The sequence below is a fragment of the Rhea pennata genome, chromosome 19, assembly GCF_028389875.1.
Source record: "Rhea pennata isolate bPtePen1 chromosome 19, bPtePen1.pri, whole genome shotgun sequence".
Classification (NCBI taxonomy): Eukaryota; Metazoa; Chordata; class Aves; order Rheiformes; family Rheidae; genus Rhea; species Rhea pennata.
Window position 1 is genome coordinate 5592734 of NC_084681.1, and position 22410 is coordinate 5615143.

Genomic DNA, 22410 nt, shown 5'->3' on the forward strand with positions numbered 1-22410 from the left:
TTCAAATAAAGTTTTAGGTACTGAGAGATCCAAGCAATTTAGGCAATTATTAAAATGAGAAGGGAAATGTCTAGCTGAGGCTCATTTTTACCCAGGCAGGACATTAGTAGTGGAAGTACAACAGAAGTACACTGCACTTAACAAGGGCAATAAAATACTTTCTTCCACTTAGCTGATGGCAAACAAATGTGTATAACCAAATTATACAAAAATGGCTGAAATCAGAGCTTGCAGTGCATACTTTACAATAACTTTGCTAACTTTGCTGACTTCATTTTAAAGGGAACGGAACGAGTACAGCAAATTAAGTACTGAGCTGTCTGCATCACCAAATAGATACTGCTCTTTTAAGGTACACTGGAGAAGATGCACACATTTGTGAGAACAAGGTAAATAAACCATTAGCAACTGACAAACAAACAAACAAAAATCAAATCCTCAACATTTCCACCTTTTTTTGGTTACAAAAATAAACACTGACATAACTCCTCCTTTTATGCCAGTCAAAAATGAGAGAAGATTCATACCATTCATTACATACAGTCATAGGCAAGAATCTCTGCATCTACACCAACTATTGACTGCCAGCTGGCAGGTTTTTTTTTTTTTTGGTGGTTTTCACCTGCATTGCTTCTCGTAAAAATGCCACTGGATGTCCAGTCATGGTACTGTAAGAATACAGTCACCAGTCCACCAAAATTCTTTTGTTTAGTATGATTAAAGCATGTATCAATAAAGGTGGAGGCACTAGAGAAAAATCAGAAAAATACAGAAATCTATCTCCTTGACAGGGAAGGCTGCCAAGAGAACAGATCATACCAGTGCTCCTTATCCTCCAGTGGCTCCCACCTGCTTTAGTTTGTCAATTCAAAGATTTTTTTTGTTTCTTAGTATTAAGGCTGCAGTGACAGAACCTCAATTAGTGACACAATAAGACAAATACAGGATCATATAGGTGGTAGTGCTCCTGAAAAGGTCTTAAAAATGGAAGCATGTCGCCTATTACATTCCTTCAGTCTTACACATTAATCAAGTAGCAGCTTTTTTAAAAAATATTCTGTTCTATAAATTAATTGCCGGCTCGTTTCTACGGACTTTCAGTATTCGCTGTTAATGTAATGCTGCCTATTTGTGATTGGTCCAGAATGCATTATTTCCATTGCTGATTGAATACACTCCAATTTACAAAGTAATTTTGGCGAAATATTTGCATAATTTAACTTCAAAATCATTTTGTTTGTAGCTATAAGTCTGCTGATGAGAAGACAGGGAATATTATGTATTATAATTATAACATATTATAAAATTATAGAAATGGCCTATAACTGGGGAAATTATACAAATGCCATATATGCATTAGATTTTAATACCGGTTCCTAAGTTCCTCCATATGTATGCTAAGAAAGTTTAATTCATAGAAGAAAAATACTCCCCTTGGGAACATTCTTACTCTGAATTAGTACAATCCATTCCTCTCTGATTAATCTGGAAAAACAGTTTTACTGCAGAAATACAAGGCTCTGCCCACAGGCCATGCACCTGGACCACCTAATTAGGACCAGCCTGGAATACCTCACTGTATCGACCACCTCTAAACCACTGCTTTTTCTCTCAGTTTCCCTTCTCGCTTCCTTCCTTGGTTACTCTCTCTGTCCTGGAATCCATCTGTCTCCTCCTTTCCTTCCTAGATCAACTTCTCTTGTCACCATCTATTGTGCTATCCACCCACATCCATCACTGTCAGCTCACATTGCTCACTGACGCATGTGATTGTTAAATATAAGTTTAATTAGAAAGCATACATTGGTAACAAATTAAAATGACTGTCTAAAATTAGAACTGAACAGAAATTGTCTGAGATTTAAAAAGCAATACTATTACATGATATGCCTTTCTTGCTAAGTAATATCTTACTTGTATGCACCAGTGATGAAATTAAACTGCAAAGGGGGCTGGCATGAACCACCTACAATTAAAAAACATAAAACTTTCTGCTGAGCTCATTTCACAGTAAACACAGACCACAGTTAGTAATGATCAAATACTCTTGAAGCAAGAATGCATGAATTGAAAATATATTAATACAGCATAATACATGTTATATAATAAAATATATTAATACATAGCCTTGTGGTCTAGTTAAAAACCTGTAGCTACACCTAAATAAAAGAAGTGTGATGTACAGACAGACATGACTTTAAAACCAGCAAGTTCTAAAAACTATGACAAAATTCTTAGGAGACGAGGCCTTCTTAGAGACCATTTTTCCTTTTTGTTATAAATCTGAAGAAAAATAAATCCTGTGTGTGCCTGCCTAAATTAGCATAGTTTATCTTACTATTCCTTTAACTGTAAAAGATTCAAAAGCAGTATCTGCAGCAATTACTGACACAAGGCACAAACCCCATACGTAACTTCCAGTTAACGATATACATGCTTTATGGCACAAGGTAAAATTTGGTCCTCTGAGGCCGGAAATCTAGTACGAGAGTTATGCACATTTTATACCTCATTTAGGTCTCCTTCATAAGCAGCAAGCAATTATATTTTTTCTTGCAAATCCTCTTAAAATATACTTTTGAAATCTTCCTATACCACTCTTGGCAATCAACTTTCTCTCTACTCCCTTCCATCTAAATTATCACACTTGTGCACCGTGTATGTCTAAGTAACTCTGCTAGCCCTCAGCTTCTCACTCCTACCCACTGCAAAAACAGTGAAAAATGTGACAACTGAAGGAACTGACAGAAGAACATACCATCCTTTTTATACAGGAAGAGCACTGACAGCTTTAAGGTATATTGACACTCCAGGCACAGGTCTGACACCCCCTGCTAGATTTAATCTAGCTCTTCTAGGGTGCTGATAAGGTGTGTAGCCACAGCAGCATTAAGTCAGCATTAACCGCCCAGAAATATGCTCAACTCCTTTAGTGTTTTTTGCAGCCTGTGGTAAGCTCCATACTGTACTGGCTACTTTATTTTTTGGTACCTGAAATAACAGGAGACAGTCACTCCCTGACTGGCATGCAGACATACATACCCACAGACAGACATCTGCTTACTCACCTCTCCTGAGACCCAGGCAACTGTGCCTGAACCCTGCTTGCAAAACTAGAGAAGAGGGATGAGAGCCTCAGCCTTGAGTCTAAGACACTGGTCAAGCATTCAGGACGGCGAGGTTCTACCCTGTCTCACCTGTTGATTTCTTCAGACTGGGAGCAATTTGTATCTCCATGATACAAAATTTGGAGGGTATTTTTTCCCCCTCATCGCCTCATGCCAGGGATTTCCTAGCATTCTAAGATTCTAATCTAAACAGTCCCATCCTCTCCTCATATGAGATGCTCCAGTCTCTCAATTATCTTTGTAGTCCTACGATTCAATGTAATTGCTGATTCCGGACAGTTTTGACTTCAGTCTCTACAATTGCCATGAGCAAGTACAACTTGTATGGAAAGAGGCACAAAGTTAATTATTTTTTTCATAGTGGGGCTAGAACATGAACTGAATAGACTCTTACATGAATGTGTCCATAGGTCTTTAAAGGTCTGCTCTTTAATAAAGTCTTCCATCAGAGATGTTGGAATTGGACCTAATGAGACTGCACTAATCTTATTAGCTCATCTGCATTTTAAAGTATAATAATATCACCTACCTTTTTTCATTATTAAGATGTTTTGATTTGAAAGTCAGGACAGACAGTGCTTATTCAAAAGCTGACTCATCTTTTCTCATTAAAGGTAAGTGAATGGAGAGGGAATAAATTGCTTTTTCTAGCCGCAACAACAGGGTTCTGAAATCTAGGTCACATTAAAGAGCTGCCTTAAATATATGTTTTAGACATTGAACTGTTTTTTTCTCACTGTGAAACATCACCAATAAATTCAGTAATCAAAGAATTAGTTAACAACTTGTTCATAATTGATACTTAAAATATTTTTTTGTTTGGTTAGGTTGTAAAATTATTCTGGCCGTACAAATGTCATCTTTTATCTAGCATCTCTACTTGTCCATAACTGCAAGTGGTAATATTCTGATTCTTGGCTATCAACCACATGAGCTCTGATTTCTAAGTCCTGTAATAATACCCGCAAGTAAGAGCAATTAATTGAGAAATATTATTCCTCACTCACATTCAACAAAATGCAGTTGTAGCCCAAGTACAATATAATTTGGGATAATTTAAGAATTAAAAGCCACTTGTGAAAGAACATGTCTTTGAACTGTCATTGAAAAACAGGATTAAAATTTTATAAGATCTTCACCAACTGGATCAAGTGTTTGAAATAAATAGGATGTAATTCAATAAAGACAAAAGCAGAGTACTACTGTGAGGTACAAATAATCAGGTGGCACAAAACCAAGTAGGGGATGGCTAGCCTGTGGTTCAGCAGAAAACACTCTGGAAGTTCAGGAAAGCACAAACTTCATATGAATCAGTAACATGAAACTACGAGGGAAATAAAACACTATCCTGGAACATATGAGTTGGTGTAATATATGAACTCAAATAAACAATTCCATGGTAGCAAGGTTCTAGATTTGTAAACTTTTGTGTAGTTTATATTACACGAGACTTTTTCTTCTACTTTGCATTTGCAAGGCATTTTTAGGTCTTGTATTGATGGAAGTAATGTATTTTGATCATATTATGTACCAACAACTCTTCACTCCTCTACATGTTTTTCATTGTAAAATCAAATGAATCCCGGCCAAAGAAATAGGCTTTATAGTACGTTTTTTTAAGCATGCCAGACAGCACCTGAGCACTCCCATCATTTCCATGCCCCTAAAAAACAACCACCCAAAACCCAACAACTTGAAGCTGCCACCTTTCTTATACACTACTAAATGCTGATGTGGCTTTACTGGCCTTCCTTATCTAAAACCAGTGGCTATAGAGTTTCATAAGCACCGGCAGCACTATAGAACAATAAATGGTTTCCTTGTATATCCAATAGCTGTTTCAGCAATGATGATGCCACAGCCCAGTGTTTTTTTGTTTGTTTGTTTGAGTCAGAGATCACTACCCATCCTCAAAAATTCTCATGGGTTATCATAATCAATTTTGTCTTTGAAAAGAATATAAAAGTACTAACATTCCACAGACAAGCTGTGAATGAGTTACAACAGTCTTGTGGCTCAGAGATCATTGACAAACTAGTCTGGATCCCATAACTGCAGTTTCTTGATTGCTTTAAAATATGTGTATAACCATGAAGTAAAAATTATTTCAGGTACAGAGCACTAAAATACAGCATTAAATATATAGTATCAAGATACAGCATTCACAATAAAAAAGGCAAGAAAACAAAAGCAATAAAACTTTTTTCAAAAAAAATTAACTAAGTGAGCTGTCTCTATTTTCTATCCTTCCTCATTAGTCATTCTCCTTTTCTAACAAAGGAGGATGTTTAAGAGGAGAAGATGGCGCAAAGGCGCTGCTTGGCACTGCCCCGCAGTTACAAATGACATTTTTGTTCAGTGAACATGGGCTGCAGAAATGTAATATAAACAGTAATGATAAAACAGACACACTATTTTTAAAGTGACAAACTTACTTCTTTAAGAATGTAGAAGGATATCATCTATATTGTTAACAGATTTCAGTAATAGTAGGCTGTTTTTCAGAAAGACAAAAAGGTGCTGTCAGGATTTCCTATTGGTATGATATTCACCTAAACAGATTTTTTTTTTTTTTTTTAACTCCTTGCCCTTCTAAAAATAAAGGTATGAATCATTTAGCTGCTTTATCATTGAAATTTCTCTGTAAAATGGGGATAACCTTACAAGGTGTACAAATGACACAGTGCTGATGTAAATAAAGCAGATCAGATTACAAACAGACTTTAGTCTCAGAGGTCTTTTCCATCTCATTTCAGCCATATCCAAGCTCCACTTTAAACTTAATTTCCATGCACACTCATTTTAACCTCTTTTATACTGGAAATATTTCAACTATTATATGCCATTAAATTTCTGAAGTGAAACATTTCTTTATTGTCGCAATGAAACATTTTAATGTCTTTGAACTTTTTGGAATTACAGTTCTATGAACACTGGTGAAATTATAATTCTTTGTTCTTATTTACAATGTAGACAAAATTGGAATTTTAAATGATTTACAGAAAATTCAAAGTACAGTCACTTTCAAAGTCTTGGTTCAGTGAACATTACATAGAATAAGCTTTTAAATTCTAGGATATGCCCACCTAAAACTGAATATAATTTTTTTGTTTGTTTATCCTTCTTGAAGATTATGGGAACAATTTTTGCCTCTGTTACGCAACTCTGAATTTAAATATTTCTGAATATATAAGTTGTTCACCTTTGGATTTCTTCTTATGATCCAGCCTGCAGTGTCTCTAAAAAGTTATTGATAAGTATCAATTATTTATGCAGTATTCTCATTTTCAGATTAAGGCAAAAATTCAACAATGTCTACATTACAGGTCAAAAGGGATCCAGTTGTCTCACATATATTTGATTTTATGAATTGGTACAATTCAGCTGAAGTCAAAGGTTATTCTCAGTTTACATCACACTAAAGATGTAAAAGAAGATTTAGAAAGTTTGATTTCAATTCCCAAACCATATTCTTTTGTTACATTAGCTATGTTTTCACAGCAGCAAGGAAATGCAAGCCTTCTGCAATTTAACCAAAAAATATTAAAATTCCTTCCTACCTTCAGTTTAATTTTTAGACAAAATCTCTCTATTAGTTTTATGTTAACCAATGTTTTTGCAGAGTGTCACTCACTTACAATGCCTGGCTGATAGCAGGGGCCTATAATACCGAGTACATTTCAAATTGGTTTTGAATAAGACAAAGCTGCTCCCGGTTCCTATGATCAGTATGAGTCTGTGATTTTTTTTCTTTTGAATTGCCAGCTGAGAAAAGATTTAACAGGGATTTAACAGTGAAAAGTTAATTTAACACTTTAACATTTTTGCTGTCTACAAAAATGAAACTACCCTCCCATGAAATACTTCTGTGCTGGGGGAAAAAAAATAATAAAAAAAAAATCTTCAACCTTCAAGGACTAGTAAAATTGTAAAATATTCCATCGGATAAAACAGTTGATAAATTGTCTTTTGGGACAACTCACCTCTTTGTTGCTGTTGTTGCTGAAAGCTTTAAGGGAATAACGCATTTTCATGCAGTATTTTAATTTCACCAGAATAGTATTTTACTAATGGAAGTATTGTCAGAAAGCGTTTATATTATTGAACTTAACATCTATATCTTTTAAACTTACAGCATTCATTTGAAGATTATTTCTCCTTTTGCTAGTCAAAAGCTGTTACAAAGGGGAGCTGTACAAGGTTGGGAATATATTATATAATTTAATACGTCTTTTCTATTTCTGATTTCAGCAATCCTCTGAAATATTTATGGCCTTGCCAGAACAATGAATACATAGAATTCTCCCTTTAGTTATCATTATGCTGCTCCTCCTCAAGCAGTTCTTCCACTAAGGAAGAAAAGGTATATTTCCAGTTCATTAGCTGAAAATGCATTAAAGGTATACTATCTCCACAATGCGGAATTGTCCCCAGAAAGATGATCTTGCAGGAAACAGTTTTCTCCTTCTGGTACTTAAAATATAAAAAACATACAGCAGCATGAGTTTCAGCAAATGTTAGCAACCAGAGGACATTCTCAGGGTGAATGGAAGACTTGTATTTTGATCTCTGTTGATTGCAACTTTAATATCACTAGCCCAATTAACGAAACACTAAGATTAGCTAGGGTGTGCCTACCCACATTACAATTATATCTGTATTTTGACGTATACACATAAATCACAGCAGGGAGAAATCACCCCATGCTTTCATGTCAACTTTTTCAGAACTCTTCTGATGAACTACAGCCAAATAGTTGTACAAAATTACAGCCTTACCATACAAATATCTTTAATCGCAATAACAAAATAGTAATAATACATCTGGCATTAATCCTGTTGTGATAAACAAACATATCAAGGGTGCAATGTATAAGTGAAAGGAATATTAATTTTTAACAATGTTAACTCTCCTCAAAAGTTTTGAACTCAAAAGGTTTGAAAAGATATGCTACTCTGCTTGCCTTATAACTTTGTTCCACCCACACTGTCAAACAAATGGGAAGGTATAGCTGACAGTTTGCTGAATACAGAATGACCCTGGCAATTCATTACAATGTACTTAAGACAGACAAAATTAAAGAAATGGATAGTTTCCATATAGCAGCTGTTAACATCCAGAATGCAAGACCTTTTCTGTGATTCAAAACATCAAGAGTAACTTAACTATCATGAGATGAGGCATTGATGTGTGCTGACCACCTGCAATTTCCATTGCTGTTTTTTTTTTTTTTTTTTTTTAATGGATAATAGGAAAATAAATTCAAAAATCGGGCAGCTAAACCTCTACCTGTAGGATCCTCATAACTGAATATGTTTATACATAGTGACTAGCAAGATCAACATTGCAACACTTAATACAGTAAGCAGGATTTTTGAAAGACCTGTTAATTTCAAGATCATTTTAGTGAACTTCAGCATGACTGCCGTGTGTCATATTTCAACCTGACAACAGATTAAAGGAACATGATGATGTGAGAAAAGGGTTGAAGATGCACTTGAGTTCCTGCTGAGCAGAGAAGCAAGCTTTATAGTACTTAATGGGATACTGATGACTGGAATTATAGCAACAAGAGCAAGATTGTATTTTGGATAGAAACTGTATTTTGGCAGAATGAGAGGCAGAGTGAGAAATCAGCAGACAAAAAAAACCCCTGAAAGCTGCTTTAAAGTAGTGTAGGTTTCAAAATGATTACTGCTACTCTATCATAAATAAATATGTATGTTCCAGGGTTAATTATATTCTGGACATTATCAATATCAGGTAATCTTTTACATTTTGTAATAGAGAAGAAGAAAACACTTTCTCAACACTTTTGAGCATGACTTTCATCATATAGATTACTAAGTGCAGCAAGCAACTACTTTTAAATGCTATAGTTCTTCACTGAGGCATTATTATTGTTTGTATGATAAAAGTGCTTTTCATTTTTCTTTGTATCTTCAGGAGATGCTCGTATTCTACAAAGCAGAAGGGCCTCCCAGGATTTAGTTTAAAAATAGCTAACAGTCTTCAAGAAGATGAAGAATGATGATCTTGACTATGCTGTTTATTATTGTTTTATTTGCATTTCTGGGTCTTGAGGATCCTGTACAACATGATTCTTTTTTTTTAAACAGAGTCCTTCCTTAAGGAATTGCCAAATTGACTTCACATAGTTAATGTCATGCCATCTACCAAGCTGAAAACTGATCTGCAGCATGATCACAAATTAGGCTTAGAGATTTTGAAGAATATACTGAACTTTAAACCTCTTTCCTCAGGCAAAATGTGATGCTATTATGCAGGAGGAGGACAATTTGTGTGGCCAATTCATACATATATCATTCTGTCCTGGATGTCAAGGATGTTCTACAACAGAGAAATCAGTATTCTTTTGGAACAACTTTGCACCGCCTTGTCTTTTTACCCTAGACTTTTTTCTCCACAGGTATTGTCATGAAATCAAAAAGAGAGAAGATAATTTGTTTAGGGCATGTTCCTTTACTTAATCTTGCATAAAATCAAGTAAACATTGGAAGAGAAGATTTATTCTGAAAGTAAAAATATATCACTATGGCTGTCTGTCAACATTTTTATCTAGTCAGCAATCTCAAAAATATGTATTCCAGTTCTTCACGATTATAGCATTAAAAAAAATGTTATAAACACCTTTCTGGAAAAAAAGAGAACCTTCATTCTTCAAATATATTCACTATACCTGTTTTTTCTTTGAAATACAACATTTATGAACTGGTATATCGATAAGAGCCCTCTTTCTGGGACAGCTCATCTGCTGTCCACACGGGAACATTTTGTGAGAACATGGCACAGAGCAGTGCAGACAGAATGCCGTTGAACAGTTACTCTGCCTTAACTGCCTTTTTTTATTTTTATTTTTTTTTTCTCCTTCCCTGGGAGAGCTTTAAAGCTTTAATCTCATACACAAGCTTGTCAGAGCCCAAGTCTATCTGTAATACTCTCCAAATCAGAATGAGCCCAGAAGGATGACGTTCAATCTTTAAATCCTTCTGTGCAGAGCTATTTTTAAACTCTCAGGATCATAAAATGGGTCCACGCTATGGCTCTAGAGCTTTCTAACTTGAACTCCATCTATTATATTTGACATGACCTCATGTTAGACTTCAATTGCAGTTAAGACTAAAGTGAGGGTTGGACTAGATGATCTCCAGAGGTCCCTTCCAACCTTACCATTCTATGATTATATGATTCTATTCCTTGCGTGATTTCCTTAGTGTGATAGAAACAACTTAATGGGCAGAACACTTCCACTGTTATTGGTGGAAAACCAGTTCCCCCTCTCCCGGCCACAGCTATTCTGTTCATCTCTTCTAGTCACTCTAATTCTGATTTTCTGGACACTTCTGCACTTTTTATCTTTTTACTTTTTCTCCTGCATAAAGAGTTTGATATAATAAACAAATGATGCATAAATAATATCAAGTAAGGTATTTTTCACATCTTGAAAAGATTCCTCAACGAATGTATTTATTCAGTCCTCATCTAAACTAATTCTAAAACAACGAGTAAGAAACTTTTGATACAATGATTATTACCACTGTAATTCTCTGACTCGCCAAAAATTTCTGTAATGGGTTGTGGCATCTGCACTTTACTTTTGCAAATGAATCCATCTAAACCAGATTGGAACTGTCTTGTCCTCTCACCTGTAGGTAAATATGATCAAAATATCCAGCCATTTCAATGATCTGAAGTTTGAATTCTATAATAAGCCACAGTTTTTTCTCAGATTTCCAAATGCATATAGTTTATTACTGTAACTGGTCTTGAACAAGCATAATTTTCACCACTGTGCACAGATTTCTGTTAATGACCTAACTGAGGAAATGCACGTATCCCCAAATGAAACTGCAGGCTCCATTTACTCCCTACAGTGATAAAATCTTCCTTAAGATACCGTGTTCTACGTATGTTCATGTCTTCTATCTTCACTGTCTTCTGGTATCATGAATGATTTAGTTTACCAGTTCACATCCATTTTTTTTTTTTAAAAAAACTTCTCTGCTGCTGAATTGATGCTAGATTTAAAAGCTGTGCAGGATTTGTTTCCTTAAAAGAAATTTCCTGATTTAAAAACTCCTCTTTAACAATAATGCTCAGATTTTCAAAGATTCAGAAAAATCTTTTCATTCTGATGCATCTTTTGCAGCTTGGAAGAGGGATCCATATCCCTCTGAACACAGAGGTGTGGTCCAAGATACTGCATTTTAAAGCCTTTATTCTGAAAGTCTGCCATCTCAGCTGAATTTATCACATGGTTTTTGTTCAAAGCCCATCAAGGTCAATGAATTTCGGATTTCAGTGAGTTTCAGATGATGTCTTTGAGTAAGGAAACCCAAGTCTCTAGAACCCCCTGTGATGCATACTTCTGACTTTTTTTCTCCCAGTGTTTAGAGCAACATGCTGTTAAACTAAGTCGCTGGTATATGTTTTTGGAAGAGTGATGGATGCTACTGAGCAGAACTTAAGTATCTTTTGAACATTACACTTCCATTTCTTCCTTTTACAATGTGTTTGGTAGATGAATACCTGTTGATGAACCTGAAAGTAGAGCGACTGTGCAAACAACAACAGAAACAGAGGAACAAAAGTAAACAGAAAAATTGGATCCACTGAAATAGCACTGTAATTTTAAATGATCGGATGTGCGGCAGCAAAACACTGAAGTCTTGTATTACTATCCATTGGCTTTGTTGCACTCTATTATAGGTGAATAATTTAAGTTTGTATAGCAGTTATAACTTACCTAGTTAAACTTTCTAGAAGAGGATAAAATGGATTGTATAGCTCAATTTTTTGCTCTTTCAGCAATGCCTACCTACTCCTAGTTTAAACCTCAAAATACATATTTTCTTTACTGAACCACCGTATTCTTATAAAAAGCTACTAACACAAGAAAAATGTTTTTTTTCCTTTGGATTAATATAAGCAGTATAAGCAGGTGAAACTTTAAACTGAAAAGAAACAAAATAGTATACATGCTATTAAAAATAACATAAGGAATTACCCAAATACTTTTTCCTAGAAGAGTATTTATGATCCCAAATAATTCTGTGACTTCATTTTAATTCAAAACATTGTCTCTTACAAATACTAAATTTCTTCTTCTTCTTTTTTTTTTTTTTTTTTTTTATACCATATATTTTCTGGGAAAGTCTCACTATGATTCATTACATGACCTTCAAGGAATTAGCAAACATATCCAATTTATTTAAATGAGGTCATTATTATTACTCCCAAGTCACATTGGCAATATGCATGCAATAAATTACGTTGGCATATCTGCTTATAATTAAGGAGGAAATACCTTTAATATTTTAAGAAGGAAAAACACTACTAACTCTAGACAGATATTAGTTTTTCCTCATGCTACATTCTGATCCTGGAATGAAATGAAAAAAAAAATAGCGTGAAGAACTTCTACTGGGTGAAGAATACAACAGAAATGTAGCCAAATCACTATAAGAAAACAATCCAATTGCAGGAGAAAGTTCTGACTGTAGGTACGGTTAAAGTTAGGTTAATGTAAGGATTAGGGTTGGAACAACCAAAGAAATAGACTTTTATCAGCATCATCTCTTTTCCTGCTTCTATAGATCTTTCAGCATTCTATAAGACTCTGGACCCCAAACCCATACCACAGTTCTAAACCAATCCAAACAGAACCTGCAGTTGGGATCCTTTTCCTGCATTTGGAAAAAAAGGTAACTCCTGAAATGCTCTGCTCTTAGTTAGTAAGAGGCTAAAGAATTTGACAAAATAAAGAAGTACTTATATGTGCAAATACACATGTATACACTCACAATCTACTTCCAAAACAGCCCGGACAGATTTGGCAAGGTCTTTGGCTTCCACTGCAAGAGCTGTTGTGACAGTAGGTCCAGTCCTTCCCAACCGTGCAAGAAGTGCTTTAGTAGACAATGTTGTTCTTCTGTCACTGAAGAACAAAAAACATTGAATGCTGATTTGAAAGATTACAAAAGAAAATGTTACATTTAATATAGTAAACCTGTGTTTCTAGGTTGGTTTTGGTCTCATTCTATTAACAAAAAAGATTTTTACTACCAAACTGAGGAGTTTGTGTTAGAGGTAATTCTCTCTGTATAATAAATCTATGAGCAAATTTCAATTAAAATAAAATAACACAGCTCATGCCTCAAAATCTAGTGTCAAAAACTCACTGGGTAACAGATAAGTAAGTTGTTAAAAGCAATTTTGATATTAGCATTTGAGAAGGGACATTGCTTTAGGGAAAAAATTTCTATCTTCTAGTCTGTTAGGGAGTCAGTTTCTGACCTTGGCTTTCTGTTTTACACTTCAAGTATTTACTAAACTAACACTATCAACTTTATAAAACATTTAACATTGCTCTCATGCAGTGCCAACGGGAACTGCATTTAACTGATTGGGATTAGCATGCGAGAACAGAAAGATAGCTACAGAGTAACAGTTGATTCTGCAGATTTTATTGACTAGTTTCACTCAAATAGACTTGATTTCCTCGAAAGTTTTACTGAAAAATATGGCAGCACAGAGACCAAAACAACTTTACTGTTACACAGTAATAGTTAATAGGTATTATTATACTACTGGCTACTCAGATATATAGGTGTGATTATGTTGATACTCTAAAGAGTCAAAAGCTGTTCTAAATCTTGTGGAATATTGCTAAGTACCTTTTTAAAAAAGAAAAGTAATAAAATGTACACAGATACATAGAAATATATATCTATTTATCTGTTATCAGATTAATGATGATGTAAAATCTCTTGGACAAATCTCCAAACTTCTTGCAAAAGATGAGAACAAATTCCAAACCATTATAAATTTCCTTGCAATTTTAACTATGCCTTAGCACAACATCATTCACTGATGGAAATACGGAGATGGTCAATTTAAGTCTCACGTGTTTAATGAAGCTGTACCCTAAAACCATAATGTGCTTCCCCCCCCCCAGTAGAAGTGCAGAAACACATGGCAAAGAACTATAGGAAAAATAGTTACAAGATTGTTTTTGTAGACTTCTAAAACTATAGTAAGGGTTTTAAGTATTAATAACTGTCATTTAATTACAACATAGTTAAGATGTGCTTACCTTAAAACTGTTGAGGAAGTATAGTTATCTGAGAGTACTTCATGCACAACCTGTTGGTCACAGTCAAGATGTTAATGCTTTATAAATCAATATTATATATTTTTTTCCTTTTAAAAGAAAAAAAATGCAGGGAGGAGATTGATGCATATTTAAAAAATGAAAAAATGTCTAGTCTCTCCCAGCCAGATGTGTAAAAACATTTTCCATTCATTGTGCCACCAATAACCTCCTGTTCCTACAATGGAATCAAAATTAATTTCTATGCTGACAATATTCTGTCATCATAAAATGCAAGATTTATACCATCTCCATACTTATGCAAAGGCAAATAATGATTTGAGCAACCAGTTTTCCCATTGACTTCACAAACCCTTGTCACTCCATCCCCTCCATCTTCCTGCCCCTCAACTGTAAGAGTTCTGCTACAAGAACTATTATCAGAACTTACAAAATGATGCAGATTGGTAAACATTTATAAAGTAACTGTCCTGGCTATCAGCATTTTTCAAAATAATTGCTCCAATACTCATTTAATCAGCATTTTCAGAAAAAGCTTATGATCAGAGTTATTAATCCACAAACATACAAATTTTGGCACTGAATCTAGTCAAAATCTGACATATCTTGAACTTGTCAAACTGTTCCATTTCAACAAAACCACTTTCATCTAGAAAAAAATAAATATTTCAGGCACATTAAATAATTATCCATAATATTAAAAATAATGAATAAAATAAATTATTCCAAATATATTTTCATGTTAGATTGTGATAAGATGCATTAAGTGTTAGTATACACTTGAATAGATTGCCCGAAGAAGTTGTGGAGTCTCCATCCTTGGAGATATTCACAATTCAGCTGGACAAGATACTGAGCAAGCTGTTCTAGTTGGCCATGCTTTGAGTTGAACTAGATGATTGCAAGTGTTCACCTTTCAATCTTAATTATTCTGTGATTCTGTATGTTTACTTTAATATATAAATAAAAAAGGAAAAAGGATGTAACTTAAAAACTTTAAAATGACATAAATATCAGAATTTTATTTTTTTGTTTTATAACTTTTCAAAATATTTTCAGATGTTATCTTTTTCCTGCCTTTTTCCTCTAGGAAATAAATTCCTATGTGGACCTGCCCTACTACACTACTTGTATTTCTAGTAGGTTGGTTTTAGCTGTGAAATGGTTACCACAAAGTAGCTTGTGATCAGTTTACTATGTTTAGTCCTCAAAAATACCAATATGCAACTTTCCCCGAATAAAATACCCCTAGAAATGATAAAGGAAGTTACCTCTACAAATTGTAGCAATTTTCCAGTAGTCACCTCAAAGGTCTTCCTAGCTGATTCTGATTTCCGCAGTTGGCAGTCGAGCACTGTAACTCTCTTTCTTAAGTCTTGGATGTTTTCCTGGGAAAGATATTTGATCCACACTATTTTAAGGCTTTCACTTTAATCATTTTCTTTTAGCACTTGCATAGATACAAGGTGTGGATTTAAATGGATGTCTGAAATATTTCACATACTTTTAAAAAAAAGAGAGAGAAGAAAAAAAAGAAAAAGAAAAACATAGCTCTTCCCAAGGCAGGCATGCCTGATCTGCTAGAAAATCAGCTCCTAAGCTACTATAGTTTCCAACTTTTGGTATTACAGTAGACTGAAATCAGAAGCTAATTACGTTAATAGGGCTAAAACTTAGAATAGTTTGAACTGAAAGGCTCAAACCTGACACTAGCAGTACCTGCAGCAGGGTGGCATAAACGGCCAGTGTGCTAACAAACTCAGTCCACTAAACTGAACCTGTACATTCTCTGCCAAATCGAGTAATTATGGCGTACCTTTGAGAAAATTACCCCCTAGGATTTCTCTACAAGCACTTGTATAACCTATTGATCAGTGTTATGCATCCTTTCTGCACTTTAGCTACAGTGAACATGAGCCCCAGGCTCATTAGCTCAAGTCCTGGAGGCTCAAGGTTGCAGCTTTTGTCCCTGGTACTGTTCCTGCGTCTGAACCATGAGGAAGATCTTGACATGTTTTGGGCCATTTTTGTTTAGCTAAACTGTCTGCTGAATAAAAGATTTAGAATAAAATACACTCAAAAGTTAAGAAAATAACATGATCATTAAAAATAAAATTTACATTTAAATCTTTTCTTAAAACCCACCATCTAAGTAATATCCACTATAAAACTTATACTAAAAAGATTAACATCACACATACTACTTTTACCTACTACTGTTAGTAGCATTTAAAAGATTGTGTTCATTAAGTCTGACTTTACTCAAAACAATATTGGACTTACTATTTTCTAACAGAAAAATAAAAATATTGAGGCCATTTTTACTTACGTACAAACCCCACACATATATGTATAGTCTTTACAGGGGAGCTATCTGCAGTCCATGAAGTATTTCACGTTAGGAACACACCTGAGATGTATCATATTGACCTATGACATATACATGCATCCGGCTCCTATTTTTCCAGCCCAAAGATATCTAGATAAAGAAAGGTTCACACACTTTGCATTACCTCCTTCACTACACATCATTCTGGTTATTGAATAATACAAGACAAACAGTGACCTACTTTAGAAAAGCAGATGAAAAGAAAATGAAAACAAGATACATGACAACAGCAAGGAAACCATGGTAACTACGACAGGAGACTTCTTTGCTTACTTTATTTTGGTCAGAATTATCAGTGAGCTGAGCCTTCAGCTCCACAATTTCAGCTTCTAATAAGCGAATTACTTCTTCATAGTCCATCTCCATTCCCTGAGCCTGCTGTTGTGCAGCTTCTGCAAGATGAATCCTACTTCGCAAGGCTCTTGTCTCTTCTACAGCTGCCTTGGCTTCCTATAAATTACAGAATATAATTGAAAACTCCTGCTAACAGCAGAATTAAAAAAAGTTCAAAAGTATTGCAGTTGTCATTAAGGCTACCTTTCAGGATTGATGATTAGATGATTCAATTCTTAATTTTTAGATTTGTTATGTGTAAAAAAAGAATAAGTCTTTACAAATAGAGACAATATTCCTAATAAGTTAAATTATGATCTATGATTACATTTAATGGAACGAAAGTTTATATAGAAATGTATCTGATGCTCTTAATCTGTCCTATCACTTCTGTATTAAGAAAGTACTTTTAATGATATATGTTATTACTTCATATATTATTATTATTGCCTTGATTCACACTCAATTCAGAGTTCTCATATTATTTAGATGAGCTTCTAATGAAGGTATTTAGTCCAAATTATTATTAAAATATGGCTACTTTTGATTTTAACCCAGTTCTTGCTCTTGTATCATTATCCTGCATTATCACATAAGAAAGTTACATATAATTTATTTATAAATAACATATGGAAACCTAGAAAGGAGAAGCTGCAGTACATTTTCAAGCAAAACTTTCACTAACTTTTAGTTAAGCTAAAGTAATTCCTAAATGCTGTAAAATATTATTCAGAGAAGGATACTTCTCAGTTAATTTTACCACTGAATATAAATTCAAGTTAACTTTGATCTGTAAGTTTAGAAAGTCTAACTAAAACTCCGTTTTTTCAGTTCCTGGCTGCAAAGAACTGTTGTAAAAATCAACACACAATAGCAATCATTTGCAGGATTGCTCTCTAACTTACAAATGGCACCTTACTCTTACCATAAAAATGACTGAGTATTTTTACTATAGATCACAACAATCCATAAAGTCTAAATCCTTCTTTGACAGCAGAAGGGTGTGATTTGAAATGATTGATGCTCCTCATACAGAAAGATCAGAGTAAAAAGGGAGACAAAGACATACATTCTAGAGGTAGCTAGTTCAACTAACTCCTGGACAATCAATTAACAAATATTCTCAAGTGATGGCTGCTTGCAGTTGTTAAGGGTTTCTGCATGCACCATGTAAAAATAGGGGTCCTTATGTCTTTCTCAAAGTACATGACCAATAACTCCTATGAGCCTTAATGCTTAATTAAATTTAACACAATGAACTGACATACATCACAGTATCCAAACTCAGTTAGAACACAGAATCTTTTCTTTCCATCTTAGGTTTTATCAAAAAGCACTTGCCTCTTCAGGAAGAAAAGTACACAATTTTTCGGCCATATCTTCTTAATTATTTCATCACAAAGCTATCTACATCCAAAACTCTGTCCCCATAGAAAAAAAATAGACATATGTAGACATACAACATTCTCTCAAGCTCACTGACACCAGAAGCACTACACCATTTTTCCCCTTAGCTTTTTAGTAATTGGGGGAAAAAAATCAATTTAATATGAAGACATAATTAAAATTATAATCTTTAAATATAGGAATTCATAGAACTAGAAAATCTTTGTACAAATTCCTCAGTCAAGGATACTTAGGTGAGTATCCGATTCCTGGTTTACCCATCATATTCTATTATTACAACTGTATCTTGGTTCAGAATGGGACTAGATGGGAAACAGGCAGGGGCAGAACAGAAACAGGTACCGAGAATCTATTACTAGGCAGTAACCTTTCAGAAACCGTCACTGAAACCACTGTTCCTGAAAAATCAAAGAATGATTGATTCTCACAGTTTTTGTGGAAAAACTATCATATAATACTTAACAAATGTCATAGTGTGTGTAGACTCATCTCTGTCTCCTGACCTAAGAGCATACTAGGAAATTATTTTCTTTTTCCAACAATGGGAAAAAATGCAAATATCACATAATTGTATTAAATCTGTGCATTAACAACATCTGCTCTCATGCCAGAAAGGTCTGAACTTAAACACTGACCAGATGAAAACAGGAATTAAAAACAATTATTATTAGAAAGACCTCAGTTTTTTAGAAATAGCAATTGACATACAATAAATGAGAAGAAAAACGTTCTCCAGAAAACAAATGAGGAACTCTATCCTTCGTTTATCTTTTAGATCCTTAAGACTTTAGAAGAAGATACTAACTAATTTTCCTGATTTTTCTTATATTCTTCTAACCTTCAATCATCTGATGAGTGTAGGTTTGACCATATAAGTACTTTTACCTGCATTTGGCCAGGTTTCCAGAAACATCAGCAAGTCTTGGCAAGAAAAATTCCACCCTGGGATGAGTAAATTTTATCCCAATTAAAAAGCTAATTGCTTGAGTGATAGAGCAGGGAATTATTAGCTTGTGCACTCAACTGGCTACCAACTGTGTGAATTATACTTTTCTTGAAAATGGCAACGTTTGTTTCCGTTTCTCAAAAAAGTTCAGTGCGTGCAAATACAGACACACACCTACAGCTCTTGCTGTTTTGAAGATACGCAAGAAATTGCTATTTCAAAGAATCATAGAGGAAACCTTATTTTTAGATATTGGTATATTGTACAATATTGGAAAACATCCTCAGTGGTATAAACATAATTCCTGTCAAGACCCTGAAGATAAGCTCATATATGAAACAAGCGACCAGAAATAACACCTGTAGTGGCACAACCGCCGCTGCGTGCCACGTAAGAGAGCCAAAAGATACAAAGGTGTGTTAAACCTCTATTTCAAATTGCTCAGGAAACTCTTGTATGCCAACGTCACTCGAGGCAAATACCAGGCTTTCTCAACAAACTACTTCCCCGAACTCTAACATACTGAGATGCTTCCTGAGAGTGGGATGATGGCCAAAGGACAAGCAATGCTGTTGGCAGTTTAGGAAGAGCTGCAGCCCTGCTTTCAGGTGGGATAGGTTGCCACAACAGAGACCTCTGAGGTGTCCAGATTCCATCAGGTCTATGAATCCCTTGGAGTGTATCAGGCTTAGAAATGCAAAACAGGATTTGGAGAAGATTTAACACCATTTCCCAAAGGGACAGCCACTAGTTTTCCACTACAGACTTTTAGAACTGTAGCACAGAGCAGAATTTTTCACAAGGCTTAAATAAAGAAATTTTGCTTTAGATGATCTTCCAGATGGCAACTGAGAACATGAGTCTATCCTGCATGCCAGACACTGGTCAACTTGCAATGCAAGTATCTGCTTTTTTTAATACTTCTTATCACTCTGAATCTCAGTGTCAACCAAAATGAAGGTGTGAACTTTTGTTCTGATCTATAGAAAAGTATATAAAATGCCTGACAACACACAAGGTATAAACAGAATTAATATTTCTACGATAAGCCTGCTAGTACTGCCTAAAAAAGGTCTCAAAATAAAATATTGTTGTAACCGTCCACAATTTGTTACTTTCCTTTCATTTCACTATTTTGAACCTTTTTAATTTCAATTACTTAAAACAGTTCTGAGAAAATCTTAATATTTAGCCTCTGGAAATCTATACTCCTCTGTGCAAATCTGATCTTCAAAGTCACATGACAGAATTTCACAGAAAAATATAAGTATGAGGGCCTCATGTGGTAGAAAATAGGTATTGCTTTCACTGAAAACAAACTACCTTAAACAGCCTTTCGCTGTCTGCCTTACCAGTAAGAGCACATATGTAGACTGAAATACTCAATGCTGAGGAACTGATGTCCATAGTATCTGAAATTTGAGGTTTTTACCTTGTACAAGCTCTAGTCTAGAATGACAGACTGAACACAGGTTAACAGGTTGAAACATGAGATGTGCTCTTTAAACACACCTTCCAGCTCAGTTTCAACCAAAAAACAATCTAGTTTACTCCACTGCAGCCTCACAGTGTGCAGAGCACAATATGACAATATTAATGGAGAAAGCTCTCTTTGTGGAGCTCTCGTAGTTCTCTTATACTGAAGATTATAATAAAGATGCTCAACAAATACACAGATACAAGCAAAAATGTAAACCTAATCCTAACGTAACATAAAGATGAAATATTTTTAAACTGTTGCATTTTTACCTATGACATCTGATAGAGCAGATAGCCATAACAGAAATGTACAAGGAGTGCGGGTAGCAGTAGAAAGAAGAAATGCCAAGCAACTCATTAAGAAGAAAACCTGCTGATAGGATAACGTTGGGTAGAAGAAGCAGGAAACAGGTAAGTTAACTGGCTTCGAATCCAGGCCACAAACAAAGCAGGACATAAATATAGTTGGAAATTTATTTTAAGATATGGAAGAAGGCTAAATTTCCTATGTAACTCTGATTTATTCTCTTAATTATCAATGAATATGGAGGCAGAAACAAGATGTTCCTCACAAAACACTGAGGATAAAGAGACAAATCTTCAGAATTATATATTTTTAAGAAACTCCAACATACTTGCTTGACTGTTTGTAGCTCCTCTGTTAACTGTTTCTGTAAATTCACAGATTCAGACAATTCTTCCTGTCCAAAAAAAAAAAAAAAAAAAAAGAGAGAGAGAGAGAAAAGAAAAAAGAAAGAGGGGCAAGAAGTAATTAAAAGAGAAATAGTTAGTTTTTTTTTTATTCCCAACTCCTACTTAGGACCAAACAGCTTCATCAACACTACAGCTAGCAACAATCAGCTTCATTAAGTCTACCAATTAAGTCTACTTCATTAAGTATTACCAATGTACTTACTACTGACTTTTGTACTACTGGTACGTTTCTAAGCCAAAACATAAATTTACTAATAATGCTAAATACACAGAGAAAGATATTTAAAAGAGTTCTGGTGGAAATAACAAATAATCATCAGCTTTTATAAAACTTAGGACCAAGCCAAGTTTTTCATTTCAGAGACTTTATTGATACTGTATTGTCTACATTTTATGAGCAGCTGAGGGTTATCTATAATACACAAGTGTTAGGTATATAAAACACACATTTTAAGTCTTCTAGTTCTCTTGTTACTCAGGTATCTAGGAAGCGAGAGGAATAAGGACTTTTTTGTGGTTTTAATAGATTGCTGTGCAACCTAAGTTCCCCTTCTTCTCCCCCATGTTTTTTTTAACGACAAAATACAATTTATTTTCTTGATGTTTGTCTTATATATATTCTTATATATGTTCTTAATATTCAAGTTACTTTTACTGTTGTTTCAATCACCAGCCTATAGCAGAAGCCTGTAGGAACACCACTTCTGGAAGGTTAGAAGCTGTAAAAAAAGAGTTTAAAAAGTGCCAAAGGAACATATAGAACATACTGAATTGGACCACGAGTACATCAATAGTTTAGGGAGTCATGATACCTATTCATCACTTCAATGTTCACAGGAAAATAAGCCAAGTTTTCTACCCCCCCTACAAATTCTACAAA

The 22410-nt window shown here is 34.6% G+C and overlaps 1 protein-coding gene across 10 annotated transcripts in view; it reads right to left on the reverse strand.

Moving 5' to 3' along the window:
- The window catches only part of STXBP4 (syntaxin binding protein 4), a 71418-nt gene that overhangs the window by 23095 nt on the left and 25913 nt on the right, over positions 1-22410 (reverse strand). For all 10 annotated transcript variants that reach the window (XM_062591628.1, XM_062591627.1, XM_062591626.1 and 7 more), the window contains 5 exons: positions 21452-21517; positions 16925-17101; positions 15534-15650; positions 14245-14294; positions 12953-13086 (listed from right to left, as the gene is read on the reverse strand). In XM_062591628.1, the coding sequence (XP_062447612.1) occupies positions 12953-13086; positions 14245-14294; positions 15534-15650; positions 16925-17101; positions 21452-21517 (544 nt within the window). The remainder of the gene's footprint in view (positions 1-12952; positions 13087-14244; positions 14295-15533; positions 15651-16924; positions 17102-21451; positions 21518-22410) is intronic.